The 24,909-nt window shown below is 28.6% G+C and overlaps 1 protein-coding gene across 5 annotated transcripts in view; it reads left to right on the top strand.

The window, feature by feature from the left end:
• The window catches only part of LOC107447528 (tight junction protein 1), a 137,204-nt gene that overhangs the window by 93,449 nt on the left and 18,846 nt on the right, over positions 1-24,909 (top strand). For all 5 annotated transcript variants that reach the window (XM_087166516.1, XM_087166515.1, XM_087166517.1 and 2 more), the window contains 11 exons: positions 1,968-2,118; positions 3,073-3,175; positions 3,678-3,726; positions 3,808-3,978; positions 7,033-7,172; positions 8,715-8,765; positions 11,331-11,426; positions 16,153-16,241; positions 18,592-18,802; positions 18,943-19,040; positions 22,759-22,977. In XM_087166516.1, coding sequence (XP_087022642.1) covers positions 1,968-2,118; positions 3,073-3,175; positions 3,678-3,726; positions 3,808-3,978; positions 7,033-7,172; positions 8,715-8,765; positions 11,331-11,426; positions 16,153-16,241; positions 18,592-18,802; positions 18,943-19,040; positions 22,759-22,977 — 1,378 coding nt within the window. The remainder of the gene's footprint in view (positions 1-1,967; positions 2,119-3,072; positions 3,176-3,677; positions 3,727-3,807; positions 3,979-7,032; positions 7,173-8,714; positions 8,766-11,330; positions 11,427-16,152; positions 16,242-18,591; positions 18,803-18,942; positions 19,041-22,758; positions 22,978-24,909) is intronic.

Genomic DNA, 24,909 nt, shown 5'->3' with positions numbered 1-24,909 from the left:
TTTATGAATTTCTTAAGTTGCAGTAACAATGCATTTAAATTAGGGAGGGATGTAAGGAGTATTTGGCCCTTCTGTGAAAGATTTAGTTGGTTGAATGATCAGTCAAATATTCGGCAGAATGTTTTTTAGAAATGTATTTTTCCAAGTTTTTTTTTATTTTTGAATTTTTATAGATATTACTTTTTTTAAAAAAAAAATTATAATCAGACAAGTCAATTTTGTCATTTTTTCGATACTTTGAGAATTGAGTTTATTATCACTCTTTCCCTGTACTGTAATATAAATAACCAGTAACATAGAAAAGTGTGATTTTCAGTATTAAAGTCTTGTTTCAGGAACTAAGGAATATTTGTTTTTTCTGTTTTTCTTTTTTTAGGCATTTTTATTATGACTCAGCATTTTTTAAAAAAATAAAGTTACTAATAAAATTTATTTTATAGCAATTTTTTTTCTTCTAAAATTATGGCAATGAGAAAAATTTAAATTGAGATTTTCGGCATAAGATTTTCATTAAAAAAATTAAGAACGCTTTTTTTCTATCTTTTTATTTTCTTTAAATAAAAAAAAGCATTTTTTTAGATGTTTTCATTATAACGTAGTAATTTTTAATAGCATATCTGTTGACTTAATTCATTTTTCTTTGCTTTTTCTGGTAAATGAAAAAGTGAGATGCTCAACTTTAAAGAAAATTTTCAAAAATTAAGATCGATTTTTATGTTCTCTGTTTCGCTTTTCGACATTTTCAACGTTCTTGATTGGCCTTATTTTTTAGAGTTAATTTATGAAAACGTTTTTCCAGGAAATATTATTCTGAGCATTGAAATTTTAGTTTCAGTGTTGCTATGCTGCTAAAAGATTTTGCTATTTGGCCCCAAGTGTACGGCGTTCAGTCGATTTCTTCTTTTTTTTTTGCCGACTATTTGATTTTTGATCAAATAACAATTCATTACCACATTCGACCAAATCATATTCGTTGCGGAAATAAAAACGAAGGAAAAATAACTAGGATTTAAGATAAAACTGTGCTGAAATACCGTATCAAAGAGAGATTATTTAATTGCACGATTAATAATCACGTGTCGTAATAACATCATAGTTAAATAACGGGATCGTCAATATCATGTGGAAAAGTATAGAAATAATTGGGAAAAAATATATTGATGCTGAACTCAGCACAAATAAAGCTTGTCAAATGCATGATTTAAACTTTGTATGTCGTAATTGAACAATTGGAATTTTTTATAATACGTGGGAACGCATAGCAATAACTGCGGAAAAAAATTGTTGAAAACAAAGAAAAAATTCCAAAAAAAGGGTAAAAAATCACTTAGATTGAAGATGAAATCGTCACAAATAAAGTGCACAAAAAGTGATTATTTAAATTTGCGATCTTAAACTCGCGTCGTAATAAAAATTCGGGATTTTCGAAATCACGTAGAAAAGCGGAAATAACTGTTTAAAAAAAATCTTTTATATTTACGATAAAATCGGCTTAAAGAAAGCTCGTTAAACGTACATTTACTAAAGAATATGTTAAAATTGATTGTGCCAAAACGTGATGACTTAAAAGTGCGATTAAAAATTGCCATTTTTGAAATTTTTTTTATTGTGTTTAGAAGCTCTCGCGGGCCGCACTTCAGTAGTCGAAGGGCCGCAGGTTGTGCACCCCTAACCTAGATGATGAGATTTATTTCAAAAAATAAATTTTTTCCCTGATGATTTTCTATGTTTAGAAAAGAGAACTGGCAGCAGGCGAAAAATTACACATTGGGAGAAAGGCCAAAGTTTCTTGAAAGAGTTTAGTGTAGTGTTGTTTGGTAACACTAGAATTAAAATCAAAGAGCAGTAAAATGGACAATTCAGAAAATTTATTTTAATTTGTATAGCAAAATTGTTGGCTGGAAACATCAGTGCATAGAACTGATATATATTTTTGATTCCTGTAAGAATAAAAATGTTGATTTTAGGACAGAAGCCAGATTTATCTCCTTCCAAAAAGACGGGAGTGTCGGAATACGCTTGACTGGCGGAAATGAGGTTGGTGTTTTTGTAACTGCTGTTCAGCCTGGTAGCCCTGCATCACTTCAAGGTCTTCAACCTGGAGATAAAATTATTAAAGTAAGTGAACTCCTTTTGTTTTATAATAGAAACCACTAAAAAAGTGATTTATCACTCACTTTAAAATTTTTTTAAAGTAGAGATTAAAACTCATATGTATGATCAACTCAACGTCTAGGACTTAAGTTGATCGAAATTTTTCTGTCACATAAGGTGTTAAGCGATTGCTGCAGAATTTTTTTTTAATAAATAAAGTCAATTATTATTATTTTTTTACTTCGATGACAATTTTTAAAGAATGAGATTTTTAAAAGAAATTTATTTTCAGTCATTCAAATGAGAAAAATGATCACTTGAAGGTTTTTAAATATTTATTACAGGGGTCCCCAACCCTATTCGCGCAGGCACCTATCGGTCTAGGTACTCACGCTGCTTGTGCCTAACGATAAAATATTTCAGTTTTCCATTTTCCCGTAAAATGCTATGCAAATTTGCTGTTTTAATATTGATGATAAACACAACCAAAACAGAAATCGCACACAGATATAGGCACAAAGCATTATGACCAATTTTCCACTTGTGCCAAGTCTGCACCACATTAATTTCCCACACCTGAAATAAAATGAATCGATAAATATGTGTGGTTGCCGTACAACAAAGGCATTTTTTAAAAATTTTATTATACTATATTACACTATATAATACTAATTATATTCATATGTTAAAAAAATTTTTTAAACTAAGTTTTTTGTGCATTATATGTAGTGTGTATTATTACCTATGTCTACCAACTATAAATTTATCTTGAAAAAATAAATGATGCCTGCCATTAGAGCAATATTCTGGTATTTGCTTTTAATTACAAAAAGGTTGGGGACCCCTGATTTATTAGATTTTTCTAGGAATCATAATTTATAGATAAAACACCGCACAGAAATACAGAAAATTAAGTAAAATGCATTCTAGTGCCAGCACTTACATGATCTAAGGTTGTTGTTATTTTCTTTTTTGAAGGTGAATGAAATGGACATGAATGGTGTTACTCGAGAAGAAGCTGTTCTTTATCTTCTCCACATACAAGACTATGTTAACTTAGTTGTTCAGTACATGAAAGATAGTAAGTGCTCTTTTACGACACTGAAATCTTTTTTTTTTGTTGCATGAATTCTTTCAAAAAGAGAAAATCTGTTGTCTAATAACATATTTTTCATAACAGTTTGTGTACTCCATTTTAAGTTTCATTATTTGAAATATAGTCGACTCTTAATAATTTTTTTTTTTTAACATTTAAGTAAATAGATAAAAGAATTTAGAAATATTAGGATAGAGTACAATTGCTTTAAATTAGTCAAATGCATAGTGATATAAAAATCAAGATATGTAACAGTTTATTTATACATTAATTAATCTATAAATTGAAAGTTATAGGTTAATGACTATGTTTCTGATAAAATTTCAATTTAAAATATAATTGTTTCGATAACTACAGCGACACACTTTTTTCGTAAACTTTTTTTTAAAAATTTAATGTTAGGGCAATAATAAAAATTGTATGTGAGATTGCATTGCATGATCAAGTAATTTTAGAATAAAGTGATTTGATATATTGTCGATTTTAGAATATGACGAAATTGTAGCAAATCAGCGTGGTGATTCCTTCTACATAAAGTAAGCAAATCATTTTTTTGTTGTCAATAGGGTTTTTTTTTAAGGAAGTTGTCTAATAAGTTGTTTTTACTCTCTCTGTAGAACTCACTTCTCTTATGAGGGTTCTGGAAAAGGAGAGATAGGTTTTCAAGTGGGGGAAATATTTCATGTGATAGATACTCTTTACAATGGTGTTGTTGGATCTTGGCTGGTTTACAGACTTGGAAGAACTAATCAGGAAATACAGAAAGGAGTCATACCCAACAACCAACGGTAATTATTCTTCTTGCGTCATCTGTTGAATAATACAACTGTAGCGTTTTTAAAAAGTGCTTAATTTTCCCTTTTTGAAATTGAGATTTTGTGTTAACCCTGTCAATTTTCACCATGTATTCTTCAAAAGCGTGGTTTTCACATTGTTCTATTTAAATTTTCTACAATTCATTCTAACGCGATGCATTTCGGCATGCCGTGCGGTCCGTAGCGTACGAAACCGCCTATCATTTTACATGTTAGAGGAAATACTTGCATGTCCGCATCTGCCTCTACTGAGCTGGGTTCTGTGAGATTTTTGCACCCTCATGTGCAACTCTGCTGCGTTTTGCGCGATATTCTCAATTTCAGACTTAATTCCCCCCCTCTGAAATTGAACCAAAAAATCTTTTTATGGTGGCTAATATAATCAAGAAAAGAGTTTGTCGGAAACAAGTTATTTTATCATGATCGTGTAAAGTCTTTAAAAATTATTTTGCATTTTGTTAATGTATATAGTGCTTGAAAATGATTTTGAGTGCTTAAATGGTGCTTTTTTTTGTTGAAAGATATGGCTACGCACCCTATACGAAGGCAATTTTTTCAAAACCTGTTTGGAAACAATGGCAATTACCAGAAAAATTTTAAAGTGACATTGGACAATCAAGCTGGTTTTGATGTTTCCACTTTCTTTAATTGTGTTTGTATTGTTTTCACTCTTTCATTTTTCAGAAAAATTTAAAGAAATCTGTATCCAGAGCATTTGTATATCCTGAATATCAATATTTCGCATCCTTTTTTATGGATTGATCTTTCCCTTAGGTTTTAGTGAAACCTCTTTTTTTTTAAAGGAAGTGTGTAATATATATGAATGTAAGACAGAATTACTAATATTAATACATCCATTACCCCTTTTTTAAAACTAAAATCTTTACTGCAAATTAATGAAAACAATTGCTGTATTTTTTGCAAAAGCACTGAACCGTTAAAAACTACAAAAGAAAAAAAGAAGAACTATTCACAAGCACCGAAATATTATAGAATCGTGACACTTTAAGGAGTTCGCAAAAAGTTGTATACATCTGTTAATAAATCATCATCAGCAATGACTCAACAGCCCAGGGTGGACCTTGGCCTTCTCAAGAAGGTTTTTTTTCAGGCTAACCTTTTTTTTGCTAGTGTTTTCCAATTTTTTGTTTTTTTATATCAAAAGGTCTTTTTCTGGGCCATCTATCCATCTCAAATTCGGCCTGTCTCTTTTTTGTGAGCCAACTAACTGGTTTGGCAATGAAAACTCTTTTTTTGTGGTACGGTCTTTGTCCATTTTCATAATGTGGCCTGCTCATTGTCGTTTAATAAAATCAATAATGTCAGGTTCGTTATATGAGTGATAAAGCTCTAGTCAAACATCTAAGCCACACATTATTTTTTTGAATTCCTTCAAAAATACTTCTCAAGACCTTTCTTTCAAAGATACCCAATATAGCCTCATCCATATAAGATATGGCCCAGGTTTCACAGCCATATGTTAAAATTGATCTTAAAAGAGATTTATATAATAAAACTTTAATTTTTCTATGAATTACATTAGACTTTATTTATTTCCTGTTAATAAATAGAATTTTTCAAGTTAAATTAAATATTTTTAAAAGCATAATTTCAACAACTTATAAAAAATTAGATCAAAGGATAGCAAAAAGGCACATGCTTATGCAATTCTACTAACATATGTAGAAGATGAGAAAGAGGCTACAAAAATCTTGAAAAAGTAATGAATAAAGATAAAAAGTAATAATAAAAAATATCAAATAAAGAAAGCAATAATAATACATTTCAAATTGAAGCATTTTATCTATGAGGAAGTAATCAATAATTAGTCTCAAAATAAAAAATAATATGTTTCTGCTAAAAGTAAAAAATTTAAATTACACCAGTTTTGCTCACACACAAAAAAAAAGTTATGACATTTTCATTGTGAAGAAAAAAATATTTAGTGTGTTTTCCCCCTACAAAATGCAAGAATATTGGCCATAATATTAGAATTAAAAAAATATTATGTATTTAAATAAAAAAAATTATTATAATTTTTTTTTGAAGTTGATGCTTCTGTTACTTTAAAACAGCTACATGTATATTTGTTATTCTTAAAAGTATCTTGCAGAAAAATATTATCATTAGAGAGCGTGAAAGCAAGGATCACTCCTAATTATGGTGTATAAAGTGGGTTCTCTGAAAAGCTATTATACCGTCTTTCCTTTCTTCCTAGTCTTCTAGCTCATCCAGCCCTTCTCATTTCTAATTTTCCTTTAGCATTGTTCTTTGAAAATTATAGAGGGCATTGATTTTTCTCCAGTGGCGGCACAGGATGGTTCTCACCTGGGATGGACACCTCCGTGGCCGAATCGTGGCGACATTGTCGCACATCATTACCAAGTTCTTGCAGAAAGATTTTTCCTTTAGGAAGTAAAAAAATTTGGTTCACATTTCAGCAGAAATTTTCGTTCTATTTTTATGTAGTTATTATTACTATTGTTTTCCACATAGTTTTTAAAATCCTGTGTTTTTAATACGATATTGTTTATCGATATTGAATCTCGAAATTAAAATGTGCATTTAGTCTGTGGCTATGATTCAGCAACCTCTTTTCGAAGAGTTCAACTCCCATGATTTCAACATCAATTTTTATTTTTTTGGTAGTTACTGCTATGGATGTCACGATTTTTTTTAAATTATTTTTTTTAATGTGATGATGATTTACAGAATGCGATAAAAGAAATAATTAAAGTGTTTTCCCGCTACAAAATGCAAAAATGTTGGCCATAATATGAGAATAAAAAAAAAATTTCACATTCAAATAAAATAGTTATTTTATTTTAACTGAAAAGTTATTATTATTATTTTTCAAGCTGACACTTCTGTTACTTTAAATTTATTGGGTTTTTTTTGTCGTGGAAAAGAGTAACTTTGCTAAGTCTTGAAAAATTCTTGCAATGAGTCATGAAAAGTCGTGAATTTGAAAATCTAAAATGTAGGAGATATCCTGAATTTAAAACACTCTTAATGTCTTGTTAACAGAGCTGAGCAGTGGGCCCAGGAACAACAAAACCAGGCTAAGAAAGACGCTGCATCAGAAAGTCGTGGCAGTTTCTTTAAGAGAAGAAGCGCTCGACGTTCCAAGTCACTTAGCAAAGATCACTGGGAAGACGTTGTCTTTGGTAAATATTGCACAGATATGCTAAACTGTTTTTTTTTTTTTTTCTTTTCTTTTTGCTATAAAGACAAATTTTGTTCACATAAAATGTTAGCAATTCGGCCATTCGATAAGTTTTTTTGTTCCTTAACTAAAAGAGTTGAGAAATTTTGATGTTTTCACATAATTGATAATTTTTACCACTCCCCTAAACAATCATTGAAACAGTAAATAAAATACAGAAATGATTAGCTAAAAGAGTAAGAAATATAAAAAAACCAAGAAAAATCCTCTATCCCTCTTCCAAAAAGTTATTCTATCCTTTTACTGATGTAATAAAGCATTCTAATAATATAACCTTTTAGGTCTACCTCTCAAGATGCTGACAAAGAACCGGAAATTGAGTATTACAATTATCTGCCAACATAATGTGAGGTAATATGTAATGAAATTGAAGCAAAAGAGAGGAATTTTAGTTTAAAGATAAAACATTTTTAGAATAAAGTAAATGTTATTAAATATATGTAATTTCATCTCAGTCTGTTGAAGCCAATTCATATCTTTGCTCTACCAAACATACTCTCAGTGTTTCCCTAATCACTGCTGTTTTATTGTTCACGTTATAAATGGTCTTTCTTGTGGTTGCAAAACTTGCCTCCTATTTTTCCAGTCATGCCAAATTTCAGTCAAGTAACAGTCATGCCAAATTTCAGTCCTTGTTTAATATGCATCATTATAAGAATCGAAACCAGCTTTTTTCCCATACAGGTTAAGAGAGGCAAAAATTATGTTAGCTGGTTTCTGATAAAGTCATTTAAGGAAAAAAAACTACTTTCTTACCTGAAAAATAGTCTTTATTATTTTTCTTTTGTTGAGTAAATCCTGTCTCCTCATTACCTTCACTAACAATGAAGGAGATAAATTACTGTCTACTTACATTAATCTTTATAGACTATTTCATACTGAATGTGTATTTACTTAGAGGAATAAATCAAAGTACAATTTGAAAAAAGGTTTTTAACAGTGAAATCACGTCAATATATATGCTGAGCTATTCTAAACTATTTAATATCTATTCTGTAAAGAAATCACTTTTGTTATTAATAAGCTGGCTATTACGTAATTTTTTTTTTTTTTGCAATATAGAGACAATTGACAGTTTTGATCACTTTAATGTCTTATCAATGATAAGAATTCTGAATGATTGCAACATTCAGTTATACAAAAAAGAAGTTTATAATAAAATAAACGAAATTTAAGGAGATCTTCTTAAATTTGTTTTATGTTCCTTTATGTATCTAAATATAGTGCTTTCAGGCCATAGAAATAATAAAAAAAAGATTTAAGTTTAAAATTCCAAGCTGCTGAGTTCAGTGGTATCCACACTTCCATATTTATGGATAGAGCTGGGTAAAATTTAATTTTTATGTGCATTATGATTAATTATGTAGATTTCTCTATTATTTATGAATGCAACTTTCACATTTGTGCAGTATTAATGCTCGAAATTCTAAATGAAATCATGATGTAGTTCTGGTTACATAATTTTCTCTCCTTTTATTTACAGCCGATGGTGTATCTAAATTTCCTGCATATGAAAGAGTTACTCTTAAGCATCGTAAGTAACGTTAATATTTATCATAATGCATAGCGTTTTTAAAAAGTGCTTAAAGGTGCTTATTTTTGATTTTCGAATTTTAAAAGCCTTTAAAGGTGCTTTTTTCCATTAGGTGTTTTTAAAAAGTGCTTAATTTTCCCTTTTCGAGAGAAAATGAGATTTTTTCTTTACCATGTCCATTTTCACCATGGTAAAGCGTGCTTTTTTATTATGCCAAAGTGTGCTTTTACATTGTTCTATCCAACATTTTTCGCAATCCATTCAACAACAATCCATTCGGTTGTACCGTCAGTCCATAGCGTATGAAAGCGCTAATCATTTAACATGTTACTTGCGAGTCTGCACATGCATCTGAGTTAGATTATTGCACTTTCATGTGCAACTCTGTTGCATGATACTTTCAATTTTAATCTTAATTTTCGACCCTCAGATAATCGAACCGAAAATCTCTTGATCATTTTATAATGGCTAATATGATCAGGAAAAAGAGTTTTCTGTTAGAGTTATTTTACCATGATCAATTTACAGTCTTTGAAAATTAGTTTGTATTTTGTTAATGTATATAGTAATTAAAGTACTTTTTAGTGCTTAAAGAGTACTTAAAAGGTGCTTATTTTTTGTTGGAAGATTTGGCTATGCAGAAGCCAAGAGTTTTTTATTATGAGTAAAAAAGGCTGTAGTAGATTTGTAACATAACATTTATCTTGTTCATTGTGATTGAGAATTTTTGAGGTTTGTAATATTTATATTATTTTTAATCTGTCTTGTTTTATGGTCTAAAATGACAATTCATGAAAAGGACTTAACTTTTTAAAATTTCAAGTTTGAATCTTATAACAGTAATATTCAAATAAACTAGTAAAAATATTCAAATTAGACTTTTTTTCAAATATTGACTTATTTTAGTTAATTTTTTTCTTAAGTATATGCACTGTATTCAATTATTATTACTTTGAGTTCTCATATCTTCCAAAATTTTATTTGATTTTTTGTCCTAACATTCCTCATGAATTTTATCATCTTGAAAAAAATTCATAATATTTGTTGATTTGCTTAAAAATTTACAATGAAAATGTATGAAAAAAGAAATAATGCTTTTTTGGGGAAAACCTATACTTTTCAAATTCTGAATTCTAGATTTAAAAAACTAAATGAACATAATTAAGAAAAGATACATATTTATGGTTATTCTTTATGGTCTAAGATATTCTAATATTTTTTTCTTCTCGCAAAAGTTGCTGATCTGTACTTAAGTTATGGATCAATCCACCCCATATTTCTTCAGAAAATGGTAAAAATAACAAAATCCAAAAGTATCTGGTTACTATTATTTATATTGAATTAATGAAATGTTAATTTAAAAAGGTTACTTTTTGTTGAAATAAAGTAAGTGGTTAACAATAAAAGCAATTAAATTTGAAAATCACTACTTACCTATTCATTCCATTAAACTATATTAATAACTTTATTTTATTCCCTGCTTAATAAGAAGAACATTCCTCTTCTTTTAAATTTGTTAAAACAAACTCTGGCGTAAGAAAATAAAGATTTAATATTAAAAAAAAAAAAAAAAATTCATATAAAGTATTAACACTGTTTCTTTATTTATTAAATATTTATTAACCATTATAAATTAGACAGCAACATACAGAACAAGTACTGAACATAAACCACAACCTCCTCCAAGCAATCCAAAGCATCAATGCATCAATCAACTCACAGTTACAATCGCAGACCACCAAAGTCAAGCATCACTGGCTGCGGTTGGTGGGCGGGTGGGTGCCTACTTGGTTCAATCTGCTCAGGGACTGAGGGTGTGCGGTGTGGGTCCTCGTTAAACTGTTCTACCGTAAAGTGCTGAACTTCGCGTGCAAGTCGTTAGGCTACCAAAGCGGGGGTGCTATCCTCTCTGCAGAGGATCAAAATTGTGATGGCATGTCTTCGGATCATCCTCAGGGATGTTTCCCAGACCGTCGCCAATAGCCCATTGTGCAGCTCTAGTGCAACGTAAATGAACTGCAATAACAACTACAAACACAAAAGAGAAATTTATTTATTTTTAAATGAGTCATTTAAAAAAATTTATCGCTTTGTTTTTCAATCTCTCTTATAGATTACTGTACCCCTTGCTGATTTTGCTAAGTGAAAATTGTTTTTATTTTTGTTTTATTAATTTGAAATCTTTCATTGCAGACTATTTCATCTTTATTTATGTTTCTCTATTGGACAATATCTGATAAATAATATCTTTTTATTTCTTTTCATCCATTTTAATGTGTCTTGTTGTATTGTATAGTTAACCTAGCTGATGCTGCTAGAGTCGCTTATTGTATTAAAAAAAAAAAAAAAAAAAAACTATTTTCTGTTATTGAAACATATCTGCTACAATTGTGTTTATTTCTATATCTAAACAATTTGAAGTTCATTTTAAGTAATATTTATTATTTTTTTCTAATTGAATTAAGAAATTTATTTGTTGATAAATAATGTTTCCTAAAAAAAAATTGTGAAATCATTTAATTATTCTTTTTGCTTTGTGTTAATATTTGTTTAAATTATTTGCAGCCAGTTTTATACGCCCTGTTGTGTTGTTCGGATCTTTGGCTGATGTTGCTCGGGACAAATTATTGAAAGATTATCCTGATAAATATGCCTCTCCACGTATGTTACAAATTTTACTTTTCCACACAATTCTGTAATTTAAGATTTGCTTTAAAATAAAAACATGATTATCCAACACATCTGAGGTTTGTCATAAATTAGATTTGCTTTATTAATTGCACTTTATAAACAGAGTCTTATATTTACTGAGTCTGGCTAAGGTAGGGACATACAGGGCAGTTGCCCCTGGTCCCACATCAGAGGAGCCCCTAAATCGAATAGAAAGTTTATTTTACGTATCTTACTTAATTGTAATTTTTTTAAACAAAATATCAGTACAGTGAAAAATCCACCAGTCTTATGTTAGCTTCTTCATTAATCTATCGTATGAACATAAAAAAATCTAAATCCATGGCTTTCTACAGGGATGAGATTCTTTCGCGGATTTCCGCTTTTTTTCAGATTTTTCCATTTTTTTCCGCTAATTTCCGCAGAAATTTTTTTTTGCACAAGTTAAAATATTTTATGAGGAATTTAATTTTCCACGGAGCGAAATTATTGAAGTCCTCATTCCTTCCTCTGAAGTTTCTCTAAAATTCATTTCCTTGGGATAAAACTGGTGGGCCTTTATACAGGGATGAGATTTTTTTTGTCTCTCGAATTTCAGCCTTATTATCAAAAACTCTGATTCTCTAAAAGTTTCATTTTTTAAAAATTTTTTTTTAATAAATATCCTGCTTTTTAAAAAAAATTCTGTCGTTGAAGTAAAATAGTTATATTTATTTCTGATTTTCAAAGATAAACAGAAAATTCAAACTATGTCCTAGCTGCTAATCCTTCCGCATTTTTACTTATATTTGCTATTTTCTCCGATTTCACGCACAGAAAATAAGATTTTCCGTATTTTTTATCCGTCAGCGGGATAGCTAGTATTTTCGTAATTCAGACGTCGCTGCTTCTTGTATTCTGGCGTGAAAACAAGCAAAAAAAGAGAAAAAAATAGAGGTGGATTTGCCGTGAAAATATTTATTTGCTCATTCAGTTAATCTTGTAAATTTTTATATATTATGTTTAAACAAAAACAATACAAACAAGCCTTTTAGAAATCCCAAGTCCAGACTATGCAAATATCTAGATTTTTATTCACGCAATTTGAATATCAATCATCGATTTTCGCATTTACCTGATTTAAAAGTTGCGCATTGCGATTCTTATTTACGCTATTTAAATATCGTACATTATGATTCTTATTTACGAGATTTAAAAATCCAATATCGTGTTTTGTATTTATGCATTTTTAAAATCGCGATTTTATTATCAAACATCGATTTTTGTATTTGCGTGATTTAACAGTTGGACGTTGCGATTCTAATTCAGGCGATTTAAATATTGTACATTGTGATTCTTATTTACGAGATTTAAAAAACCAACATCGCAATTTTTATTTACGAGCTTTTAAAACCCATTGTAGCAATTCATATTCACGCGGGCTTAAAATCTAATGTCGTGAAATGGTTGAAAATCTAATGGTTGTAATATCACGCGATTTAAAAATTATGTATCGTGATCTAAAAATTATGCATCATATTGTATTTTCGAATTTTTTAAATTTGATGTAGAGTTTCATATTTACGTGACTTAAAAGCCTCATATCGGGATTTATAATCACATTGTTTACAAGTTTAAAAATCGCACTTTTTTTGTTTATATATATATATATATATATATATATATATATATATATATATATATATATATATATATATATATATATATATATATATATATATATATACTTGGATTTCCTCTTTTTTACTTTCTGACTACACTCATCCCTGTTTCTAGGGCAGTGAAATACGGTCTTCTGATTGAGCTATTGCAAAAATTTAGCTGAATTCTGCCCTAATGTCAGCAACAATTTTTCACATGACAACAATCAGAAAACTACCTTCACATGATGAATTGTCAGAAAATCAATAAAATGCACAAAACGGTCTGACTATCGGAGGGACTTAATTAACTATTTCTTGTTAAATATTTATAATGAGGTGAAATACCTCAGTTCGATTCTTTAATATACTGAAGTAGTGAAGCAGAGGGTAGCCCCAATTAGGCTAAGCTAGTTTATAAACTATATTTTTATGAATCACAAAACCGAAATAAAGCTTTTTGAAGAGCTACAAATGAGCAAGTCATAATAAAAGTCAGCTTTTTCAACACTGTATCAAAAATTGCATGAATCGTATTGGTTGCTCTTGAATGTAACTATCATACTTGTGGGAATTACAGTTTCCATTCATTCAGATTTGTTTTTAAATAGTATGGCATTTCAATTCACGTGATACATGAATCTTCTGTCAAAATTTATATTCCCAAATCTAGTTGCATGGCAGCACTGTGGCAGAATTTTTTCGAGCAACCTGAGGCAAAACTCTCTAGCACTAATATCTTTTTGAAATTGAGTACAAACCAAAGGGTATCAAAACTATTATGATCATTTTGTTTCTTAAGGGGTCACAGTACCTTAGCAAATTTTTTTTTAAAAAGAAAAGTATAATCATTCATTTTGTCGATGCTGTACATTCTCGTTTAACTTACAATCAATAATTTATCTTCAAAAAATAGTTAAGCTGTTTAATTTTTAAAATTCTGAAAAAATTCAGAATTTTTAAATCCTTTAGGCTTTTTTATTTTAACATATTTTCCAAAACCTTTTTTCCTTTGTGCTTGCAATATTCTTCTTAACAATTTTGTGCATTCATTTGTTGATATATCAATTAGAACATTTTTAATAGATTATTATAAAAAAAGTTGAAACTTCCTGTTTGGTATATATAATATGTTGTAAAAATTGTAATACCTCATAAAATGCTTACTCCATGCACAGTTTAAATAAGTGTATCATACTTAAGATAATAAAGTTTACTTCAAAGCTTTATCTTAAATAGAAAAAATTCCTTACGGATTTAACTAAGATTAAAAGACAAAATTATCATCTATGAGAAAAAGCACTTTAAAGTCCATCTGCTGATCAAGTTTCTGTTTTAAAGGCAATCTAAAATCATTCATAACTTTTTTAAAAATGTAGATAAAGAGATGATTTTTTTTCAGTGCATTTGAAATAGTTTGAAGTTTTATTATAAGCAATAAAAAAGAATATCGATATTTTGGTCATTTTTTGGGTACTGTGATCCCTTAAGGAGGTGTCAAAATCATTGATATTTTTTCTTTTGTTCAGAATGTTGTGAGGGCAGAAACTTAAACAGATATATAAATATAATAGTGGAGAAATAAATATTTGATACTTAACTGTTTTAAATCTTTTTAATATTTAATGATGATTGTTTCATAAAAATGAATTTAACTCTTTTAAACAATCAGAGATGATTGTGCTCCGAATTTTTTGTTAACTGCGATCCGGAAATTTCCAGAAATCCGAGGTTCAGAGGTATCAAGAAATCACCGATCACATTTATGTGTAAAAATCCTTGTATATTTTATTTAAAAATATTAGATCTAGAATTTATAACTGGCACTTTCATTTGTAAATATTTTTTCTTTTAGAATAATAAATCTGATTAGACATAAAAGTTAACTTATACAAAATTATTTATTTAAATTATGCTGTATATAATTTATTTAGAATTTCATGTTGCGAAAATATCAATGATTTAAATTTATGAAGACATTAATCTTTTGAAATGCGTCATTGATGATTTTATTCAAGAAATTTTAGGAATTTTGAGTTGGGCTCACCCCTGAAATGGTTAATATCACTTGAAATAAACCATCCCTCTTTTATATGAATAGAACTCTTGAAATTTGTATGTCTTTGAGGAGTCTCTTAAATCTTGCCCTATTGTTGAATCCTGAGATATATTTAGGTGGCTGAGATATTTAAGTCCTAATTGGGGCCCATTCTGCTTCAGTAATGAAGAATGGAACTTTATGGAGGTATTTAAAGTTTTCACCTCAATATAGATATCAAGAAAATTGACTAGAATATAAAATACCTATTAAGTCCCTCCCCTCCCAATGGTCAGACGAAATATCGTTCTGTCCATTTTATTGATTTTCTGACAATTCTATGTTCATGCCGAATGGAATTTTCTGATTGTTAAATTTGTCAGTTACAAAAAATTTATATCCTTGCTGACAGTAGGGCTGAATTCAGCTAAATTTTTGCAATGACGATGGCTCAATTAAGCCAATCAGAAGCCCATATTTTTGTAAATATATTGCATTTTGCAATGTGTAAAAATACAGGCATTTGATTGGCAAAATTTGTCTATCCTAATTGCGACAAATTTTGATGAATTCCACCCTAGAAAGCCATGGATTTACGAAATATAGATTTATTGTGTTCATACAATAGATGAATGAAAAAGCTAACATAAAACTGACAGAGTTATACTGTACTGATATTTTGTTTAAAAAAGAAAGTTCATTAAAGAAGGAAACGTAAAATAAACCTTCTATTTGATTTTGGGGCCCCCTTTGATGTGGGGTCCTGTGTCAACTGCTCTGTATGCCCCTACCTTAGTCAGGCTCTGGTAACAAGACAGAAAGGGGTGTTGGATTGAAGCAGTTCTTCTGTTAAATGATTCTTCACTGTATGTAATGATCTGATCTTGCCTATTTGTAATCTTTATAACTGTCTCTCATTTATTTTGTGCTTCAGTGGATTTTGGATTATAAGCAAAATGTAAGCTTAGCTTATTGTTTAGATTTATTTTCTGAGTTAAAAAGTGCCTTTTAATATGATATTATTTTGTTCTTTATCTAGAACTTGATGGTCACTTAGATGATGTACCTAAAAGTCAAAAGCCATCTGGTATTATTCGACTCAGTGCAATTAAAGAAATAATTGGAAAGGTATCTCAATACAAGTACAATTTTAATTATTGTTTTCATTTATAAGTGCAAAATATGTAGAGGAATTTTTTATCCCATGTAAAGATGGAATTTGTCTTCGTGAGAAACTACTGAGACAATTTTCATTAAAAAATAAAAATTTTTTTTTTAATCCTTGACCTATTTTATATTTTTAGTTGGATCATTCTACAGTATTTTACTTCAAAGCGTTACTAAATTCGATCGATTATTTAAAACAATTTACCTACTCAACATTGTTTAGAATGATAAATGTATTAAAAATATTTGACTCTGAAATAGCTTTTTTCCCTTCTTGTTATGGGGCACATTTCACATGGTGAGTAGCATTTTTAGAAAGTAAAAGGTGCTTATTTTCGATTTTAATTTTATAAAAGCTCTTAAAGGTGCTTTTATCATGGGATGTTTTTAAAAAGTGCTTAATTATACCTTTTCGAAAATGAAATATTTTTTTCTTTATCTTGTCGATTTCGCGATTTCTTTACCATGTCGATTCTATTCAACGTTATCCAGAATTCATTCAACTATAATCTATTTCGGCTCACTGTTAGTCCATAGCATATAAAAACGCGAATAATTTTACATGTTGAATGAAATACTTCCGAGTCCATATGTGCATTTACTGAGCTGGGTTTGGTGAGATTCTTGCACTCTCATTTGCAACTCTGCGGCATTTTGCAAGATATTATCAATTTCAGGCTTCGTATTCTACCCTCTGATATCGAACCAAAAAATGTCTGGATCATTTTATAATGGCTAATATAACTAAGAAACGAGTTCTTTGTCTGAAACTAGTTATTTCATCATGATCATCTAAAATCCTTGAAAATTATTTTGCATTTTGCTAATGTATGTAGTGATTAAAAATATTGTTTGAGTACTTAAAAAGTATTTTAAATGTGCTTGTTTTTTGTTAAAAGATTTGGCTACCCTGTTTCAACTCTTGATTTGTTTAAACATTTCAGTTGGGTCATCCCACAGTATTTGCCCCTTCAAATTGCGTGCTACGAAACTTGATGAAGGAGTTTTAAATAGAATCTATATTGCCGCACAAGAGTAAAAATTCAAATAATAGTGTAGCTTATAGAAAGCATTAAAACTAATTGAAAATATTTTATTTTAAACATGGGACATTAAAATGTACAATCGTAAATAAACGTTTAATATTATCGTAATGCTTTAAATACGGCACCTCTTTTTTCTTCTTTTTTATTTTATATGTGTTTTTTGTTAAAAGTTTGATAGGTCTTATAAACAAAAAGGTTATTAATGTTATCTTTTCTTAAAAAAATTTAAATTACATTGGGTTCAAAATTATGAATGATTTGAAAGAGAAAACAATCTATTCTTGATTTTTTAAGAAATAGTTGTTTTAAAGTACCCATGATTATTCTTTTCTTTTTTTTTTTTTAGTGTGGATTTTGTTTCCGATTTGTTGCAAAAGAATTAATCATTGGGGTACATTTGTCACATTATTTTTACTTATGTTGAAATAAAATCAATTCAATAATTTTTATATGATTTTGCGGAAATTTTAAATTGCGCATTTGAGTCTTTAGCCTTATGCTGATTCCATTGTAAATTTATATAGTAGTTCGATCATTTTTTTTGTGTGGAAATTATTGTTACGAACTAAAAAAACCTTTTTATAAAATTTTATTTCAAGCAAAATATTTCACTTCTGAAATATTATAATTTTATTACATGCTTTTAATGTGATGATTTCATGGTTTTTACAAATGGATTTCCACATGATTTTAAAAATTCCAGTGTTTGTCAGTTGATATTATTTTGACAAAACACAAAATTTGTTAAAGTTATATTACTCATTTCTTCTCCTAGTGCAACTGAAAATTCAGCAAATCCTTTCCCTAGTACCTTACTAGAACTATCTCCACATTATTTACAACAGCCACATTGTTTATTTTTTCATAACTTGACATTAACATTTTGTTTTTACAAAAATGTGAATCTAAAACCCAAATTCTATCATCATTTTTAATCATGGTTTCACTTACTTCCACAAAGTGTGATGTTTAAGTACTTACTACAAAAATACTATTCCAATTCTCTAGTATATATAAAACATGTTAACTCAATTCTATGTTGGTAACTTTTCATAGATGAAGGTTGACATTGTCGATTACTCCTCGCCCCACACTCTTAAATTTTAAAATCTCTATTTCTTCCATTTTCTTTTTGGTTTCTTCCAATGTTCTATAAGAAATAAGTTTATTCCAGAGAAACTCTTAAGCCCAAATAATTTTATGTGCCTTTGAAATATATTGGTTGGAAATTCATAACTACCAAATTGTGATTTTTTTATTTTTAGGGAAAACATGCAATATTAGATATTACTCCCAGTGCTGTAAACCGGTTAAACTATGCTCAATTCTACCCCATTGTGATATTTATGCGTGCTGAAAACAAGCACGTTGTGAAAGAGATGAGGTCTCGTCTTGCCAAGTCCAGTCATAAAAGCTCAAAGAAATTACACGATCATGCAGTCAAGCTTGAGAAGCTGTGGTCACATATATTTACAGGTCAGGAGTTATTAAAAAATAAGTGTTTTCGTAATATTTTTTTTCTTATTTTTTTAAAACTTTTTGGAAGTTAACTTGCTTATAATCAGTCGAGTGGAAAGGATCGAAATGTATCTGATTTTTATCTTTGATTGTTTTAGCCACTATCACTCTGACAAGTGCGGATATGTGGTACAAGAAATTGCGTGAAACAATTGATAAGCAGCAACAATCATCCATATGGATTTCAGAATCAAAAGTAATTCTTCATTTATTTTATGAAATCAATTTTTCAGTGATGTTTAATATGTTATTCTATTGAAATATCTTGTCATTGGTTAAATTTAAAGAGAACAAAACCTTGATAGTCACATTTATTTTGAAAAGAATTTTTTTAAAAAATTTATCACGAATTTTTAAAACTGCTCGGGTTAAAACAAGTTATTTTTTAAAAAGGACATAGTTAATTGCTAGTTATTTTTGATCTAACCAACGTAGATTTTGAGAAATATTTTTAAATATTCATTTTCTTAATTCTCGATTTATTTTATTCACTTTTTAAACTTAATTTCTTTATGTGAAACGTCAATTATTTTGCTTCCTTATAAATGTTGCCTATTCCTTGTGTAGCATTAAAGGGCTTTCAAGAAACTTTTGTCTTGAACAAAATTGGCACACTTTTGGTTTAACTCATCTAAATACTTATTGTTTCTGTTTGTGTGAAATTATGGTATTGAGGGGGGCATTCATCGATTGGTTTTTACAGTGAATTTTTTTATATTCCAGTTAATTTTTTATTCTAAAAAAAATACAAAAAAAATTAATGCAAATTTATGGAAAGTTGGACCTGCAAAATTGGTCTAAAAAAGAAAATTTTTTCATCAGAAAAGCTGCACAAAATCTAACTGTCTGATAGATTGCAGAATTAACACATCTGTTTCATGTAACAAATTTTATACAAAATAAATGGTTAAACATTTCAAAGTCATTAAAATAATTATTAAATATGCGCTATCACTTAAAACCAGAAATTATCTATTTCAGTAATTTCTCTTCAAATGTACGCAAAATTGTATCATGTATCATGTACAATTGTGCGAAATTGTACAGGTTCAAAATTGTGCAACACAATCGCAAACACATTACGTTAATAACAACCAATTTAATGTATTCAAATTTTATGTAAACCAAGTGAACCTAAATATAATAAAGATAAGTAATTGAAATACAATAAATTGATGAAAATAATCTTACAAAATTGTTAGAGCAATCGCTTTAGTTTAATTTGATTTGAAATACCTAAGTATTATTAAATCTAATTATTAAACAGCTAAAAATCCTTGTAATAATTACAAAAAATAGTAATAATTAAATAAAATAAAATAAATCTTGTTTTGCACGAAATTGTACTCCACTAAACAATCACAAACGCGTTTCTTTTTACTAATTTTAAATTTCTAAAATTTTCACCTGTCAAATGATAAGCAGCTATAATTTAATAAAAAATAATAAAACAGCCAATATTTGAAAGTAATTTTTAAAAATAGATATAAAAAGTAAGCAAATAATCTCGGTTTGCTAAAAATTAAGGCATAAAATGATGGAGAACGCATTATTTCTTTGTAATTAAATGCTAGTATCTGAGATATAAATAAATCCAATGATTAAACTGCTAAAAATCGCTAAAATAAAAGTCAACGTCTTCTTGATTAAAAGAGAGAGCGTTTGTTGTGCTATTATTATATTCTTGCAAACTGTTTTCCACCTGCATTGTTAATTCTTTTAATTATTATTGATCGTTCCTAAATTATAATAGTAGATCGCTGTAAAAGATGAAGAGTAATAATGAAATTTTGGGGAATCAATTCACCTATATAAAATTTTCAAGCTCAAATAGTTGAAAAACACCGTACGGGTCGCCTCGTACTGTACACCGTACTTACCAAAATTTCATGTTGTAAATCACAAACGCCGCAGCGCATCTCTGCGAAATTATTATGTAAATAGTAAGCTAAGTACAAAAAAAAATTATCCAAATTTTTTCACGAACTGACCAAAATTTAGTTATATTTTAGATTTTTTGTGATTTTAAGGAATTTTCTAAAATACATATGAAAATTAATTTTAGAAACAGTTGACAATACACATGGAGACACGTATATTTCTGGCACCAGAATTGAATTTTATTCCTGAAAAAGTTTACCAGGAATGGCGATAGGCCTCATAAATTATTTGTTGTATTATTTTAAGTTTTTTTTTTTGGCATGCCTGCTGGGGGAGTGGGCACAATCACTCACCTGCCCTTAGGGACCTACTTAACCTAATTGAGCCCTCTCTGCTTCACTACTACCAGTAATGAACTTTATGGAGGCATTTAAATTTTTCACCTCATTATACATATATAACAAGAAAATTGACTAGAACCTAAAATTGCTATTAAGTCCCCCTCCAATTTTAAAACGAAACAGCGTTCTGTCCATTTTATTGATTTTCTGACAATTCTATGTCCATCATACCGAATGTAGTTCTCTGATTGTTAACTTTATCATCTACCTGCGAAAAATTCATATCCTTGCTGACAGTAGGGCGAACTAAACCAATAAATGTTCAGTTGCTTTTATTTATAAAAAAATTAAAATAAAGCTTACCTTTATTTAATTTGCTTTTATTTTTGAGAAACTGAAAACAAAGTTTTAAAAAAATTTGGCTATTAGTTAAAAAACAAAATTTAAAAAAAAATTTAAATAAAGAGTTAAGTAATGTTTGGACGCTTTTTAATAATTTAACATTAGTACTTGAAGTATTTTTTTAAAAATTTTATTAAAAGTCTTTCAATACTTTTTGTTTTATAATTTGTTAGATAGTCAGTGTCATTTTTAAAGAAATAATTCTTTAGTCAATTTTATTTTTAAAAAACGAAAATAATAATAAATAAGTAAAAATATTTTTACATTTATTAAGTACAGAATTTGACCATTAGTTAATACTACTTTTTATTATTTTAAATAATTGAATAAAAGAGGGTCTAATGATGTTTCAAAAGCATGGTTTTTTTCCAACAAATAACTTTAAAAAAATAATTTTTTTTCTAAAGTGAAAATTTCTTTGGTTTGTTTTCTACTTTCTTTTTTTTTCTTTTAATTTTAATGCACATATGTAAAATATTTTGTTACAGTATTATTATTTTTAAACCAATAAATCTTAAATCATTTTTAATTTGAGAAAAATGAAATAAATCTTGGGTTTGCTTTGACTTCTTTATTAATTTAATTGAAAAAATTAAGCAACGATATTGATATTATACTAGAATATGTTTATAATTAATATTTTTGTTTGTAATAGATTTATTCCTTTTTATTTATTTTCGATTGATTTCCCATAGGTAGTTTCTGAACATATGCTAAATCGCGATGTCTAACAGACGATGTATCACGATTTAAAATTTCTGACCTCAACCAGTCCTTATCATAGTATTTGACAATTAAACTACAATTTTAATTATTTGGCTACTATTTTTGATAAATTTTAGCTCCTGTTCAGGCAACTATTTTCATAGTTTTGGCAACTATTTTCATGCTTGAGGCTCTTAAAGCAACTATTTTTGTTCATTTTTTACTGTGGCAACCCTGCATTAGGAGGATAAGCCACAACAAAAACAGGAGTGACCATGAACTTAAGACAGCTTTCACCATCAGCACACAAGAGTGTGGTAATCTTAATACAGCTCTCCTGGCTTATCACAAAACAGCAATGAATCAACCAGTGGTATCCATTCATTGATTTCTATCACAGCTATAATTCTTGTGGGGGAGTACTGTAGTGTGCCTGCCTCTACAAAAATACAATACCAATTCACTAGTATATACTATAAGCTATGTTAAACGTGATTCTATGTTGGACTACCTTTTCATAGATGAAGGATAACTACTATGGCCACACTATTAAATGGCATAATGAAATGAATTAATTTTTTTTAGCCGGAAGAAGCTATCTCTGATGACTTCCTCTTCCCCATGACTTCCAGACTCAGCTATGCCTCTTCACCAGAGAGTGATTTAGAACTTCCACCCACCACTCGTACTTCAGACCTACAAGGGATGGTAAAAGCTTCGAGTGATCCTAGCATTGCTACTCAGGATGAAATGTCTGGCCCTCCAGGATATAACCAAATACCTGGTTATCCTCGATCAAGACAGGTAACCCTATCCAGACGACAACCTTGTGTCAGAATTTTTTTGTCACCAAAACATTTTCAAGATCCTAAAAGGATTAAAAATTATTTTTAACGCTTTTTTAAAAAGTATTGTGTCTTATGTCACTTGTAGTGATGTTTAACTGGTCAATATTGACGTTTTAACTGACGTCCCACTAGGATGAAAATGAGTTCTTTACCATGTCCATTTTAGCCTTTCATTGTTCTATCCAACATTTTCACAATTCATTCAACAGAAAGTAGTTATTTTATCATCTTTGAAAATTATTTTGTTAATGTACATAGTGCTTAAAAGGAAGGTGCTTATTTTTTGTTGAAAGATTTGGCTACGCACCCTGTTTTATGGAAGGTAACTTTCAATTTGAATGATAAAGTTCCTTATTTCAAAAAAAAAAAAAAAAAAAAAAATATTGAAAGGGTGTGGTTGAGGAAAAAAAAGTGTTAAAGAAAAGTCTACCTGTAATGAATTTTTTTGTTTGCAAGGGAAACAATATGGAGCTCTTTGTTTGATAAAACATGTGAACACCTTCACAGTTAGTAGTTTCAGAGGTGTTAACTATTATTCTTTATCTATAATTATTACGATTTCATACTCGAGAAGTTTTACAGTTGAGTAATAAAAGTGACGCTTTTTTTGTATAAAAACATACTTATAAAGCTTTTTACTTTTTGTTACTTTATTAAATATATCTTCTTTAAAAGCCATTTTTTTGCACTCCTAAGCATTTGTAATGGAATTGTTTAGTTTTTTTCCATTTTGTACAGTAGGGGTGCCCAAAATTTTTGAGTGAATGGCCACTTGCACAACAGGTAGATTAACGTAGGACGCATATTTAGTCATATTAGCAGCAAATATCATAGTTTTTATGTAAACATTAGTGTTCTAAGCACTAAGCATTTTTTATCAGTAAACTTAAAAACATATTTGCAGAAAATTAAATACTTTGAATTATTTGAATTTTGTTAAAAACTAAAATAGTGATACTTTTTTTAACAAAACTTTTTCCATTTTTCACAATAATTAGTTCACCATATATATATATATATATATATATATATATATATATATATATATATATATATATATATATATATATATATATATATATATTGTGGGGGTGTTATAAACTCTAACTAAAAAGATGTTTACAAAATGAAAGTGCAAAAAATATAAAAATTTTATAGTGATATAAATTAGAATTAATTATTTTAATTAACAAAAATTTATAATGTTTAAACAAAAACCGAATTAAAATAAACTTTTTTGTTGCGTTTAGAAGCTTCTGCGGACCACAGGTTCCTCACCCCTATTGTACAGTTTCATTTATTTTCAGTTTCACTCAGTCTCCTGAAAGAAATGTTTTCTCTTGGGTGAAATGCCAACCTGATTTTACAATCTCAAAACTTAATAATTTACATTGAAAGTAATAATTTCGAAATCAAAGGGCTACTTAGATTAAATAATATTTTTTAAAAAAGAAATTTGAAATGAATGCACTAAACTAATTTTTTTTAAATAAATGTTCTATAATTTAAAATGTAATTCTTTTTTTTTTTTTTTTTTTTTTTTGAAATTTTTTTCTTCAAGTTTACAGATTCTAACACAAGGGGGAGGGAGGACAAAAACAATCTAATTTATTAAAATAAATTTCAAAAGTTATCTTTTAATCAATAAAATTTTTATGCTTTTATTTGCTTACTTACATTTTTAAATAAGTGTCTGATTTTTTTTTTTTTTTTTTTGAAGGGTGGAATTATTTTGCTACTTTTCATTATGAAAAAAATAAAACTAACCTGCTTACTTTGCATTACACTATTTTTATTTAAAATAAAGATAATACTACTTCAGTTGAGTTCCTTTACCAGATGGTAGGTTTACCATACTGCATCGTCTTATTTTTTAATTTCTCAAATT

The sequence above is a fragment of the Parasteatoda tepidariorum genome, chromosome 6 (genome assembly GCF_982258835.1).
Source record: "Parasteatoda tepidariorum strain Cologne lab strain chromosome 6, Ptep-v5.0, whole genome shotgun sequence".
NCBI classification, from domain to species: domain Eukaryota; kingdom Metazoa; phylum Arthropoda; class Arachnida; order Araneae; family Theridiidae; genus Parasteatoda; species Parasteatoda tepidariorum.
Note: the sequence above shows the minus strand (reverse complement) of the source record. Positions and strands in the feature narration are given on the sequence as shown.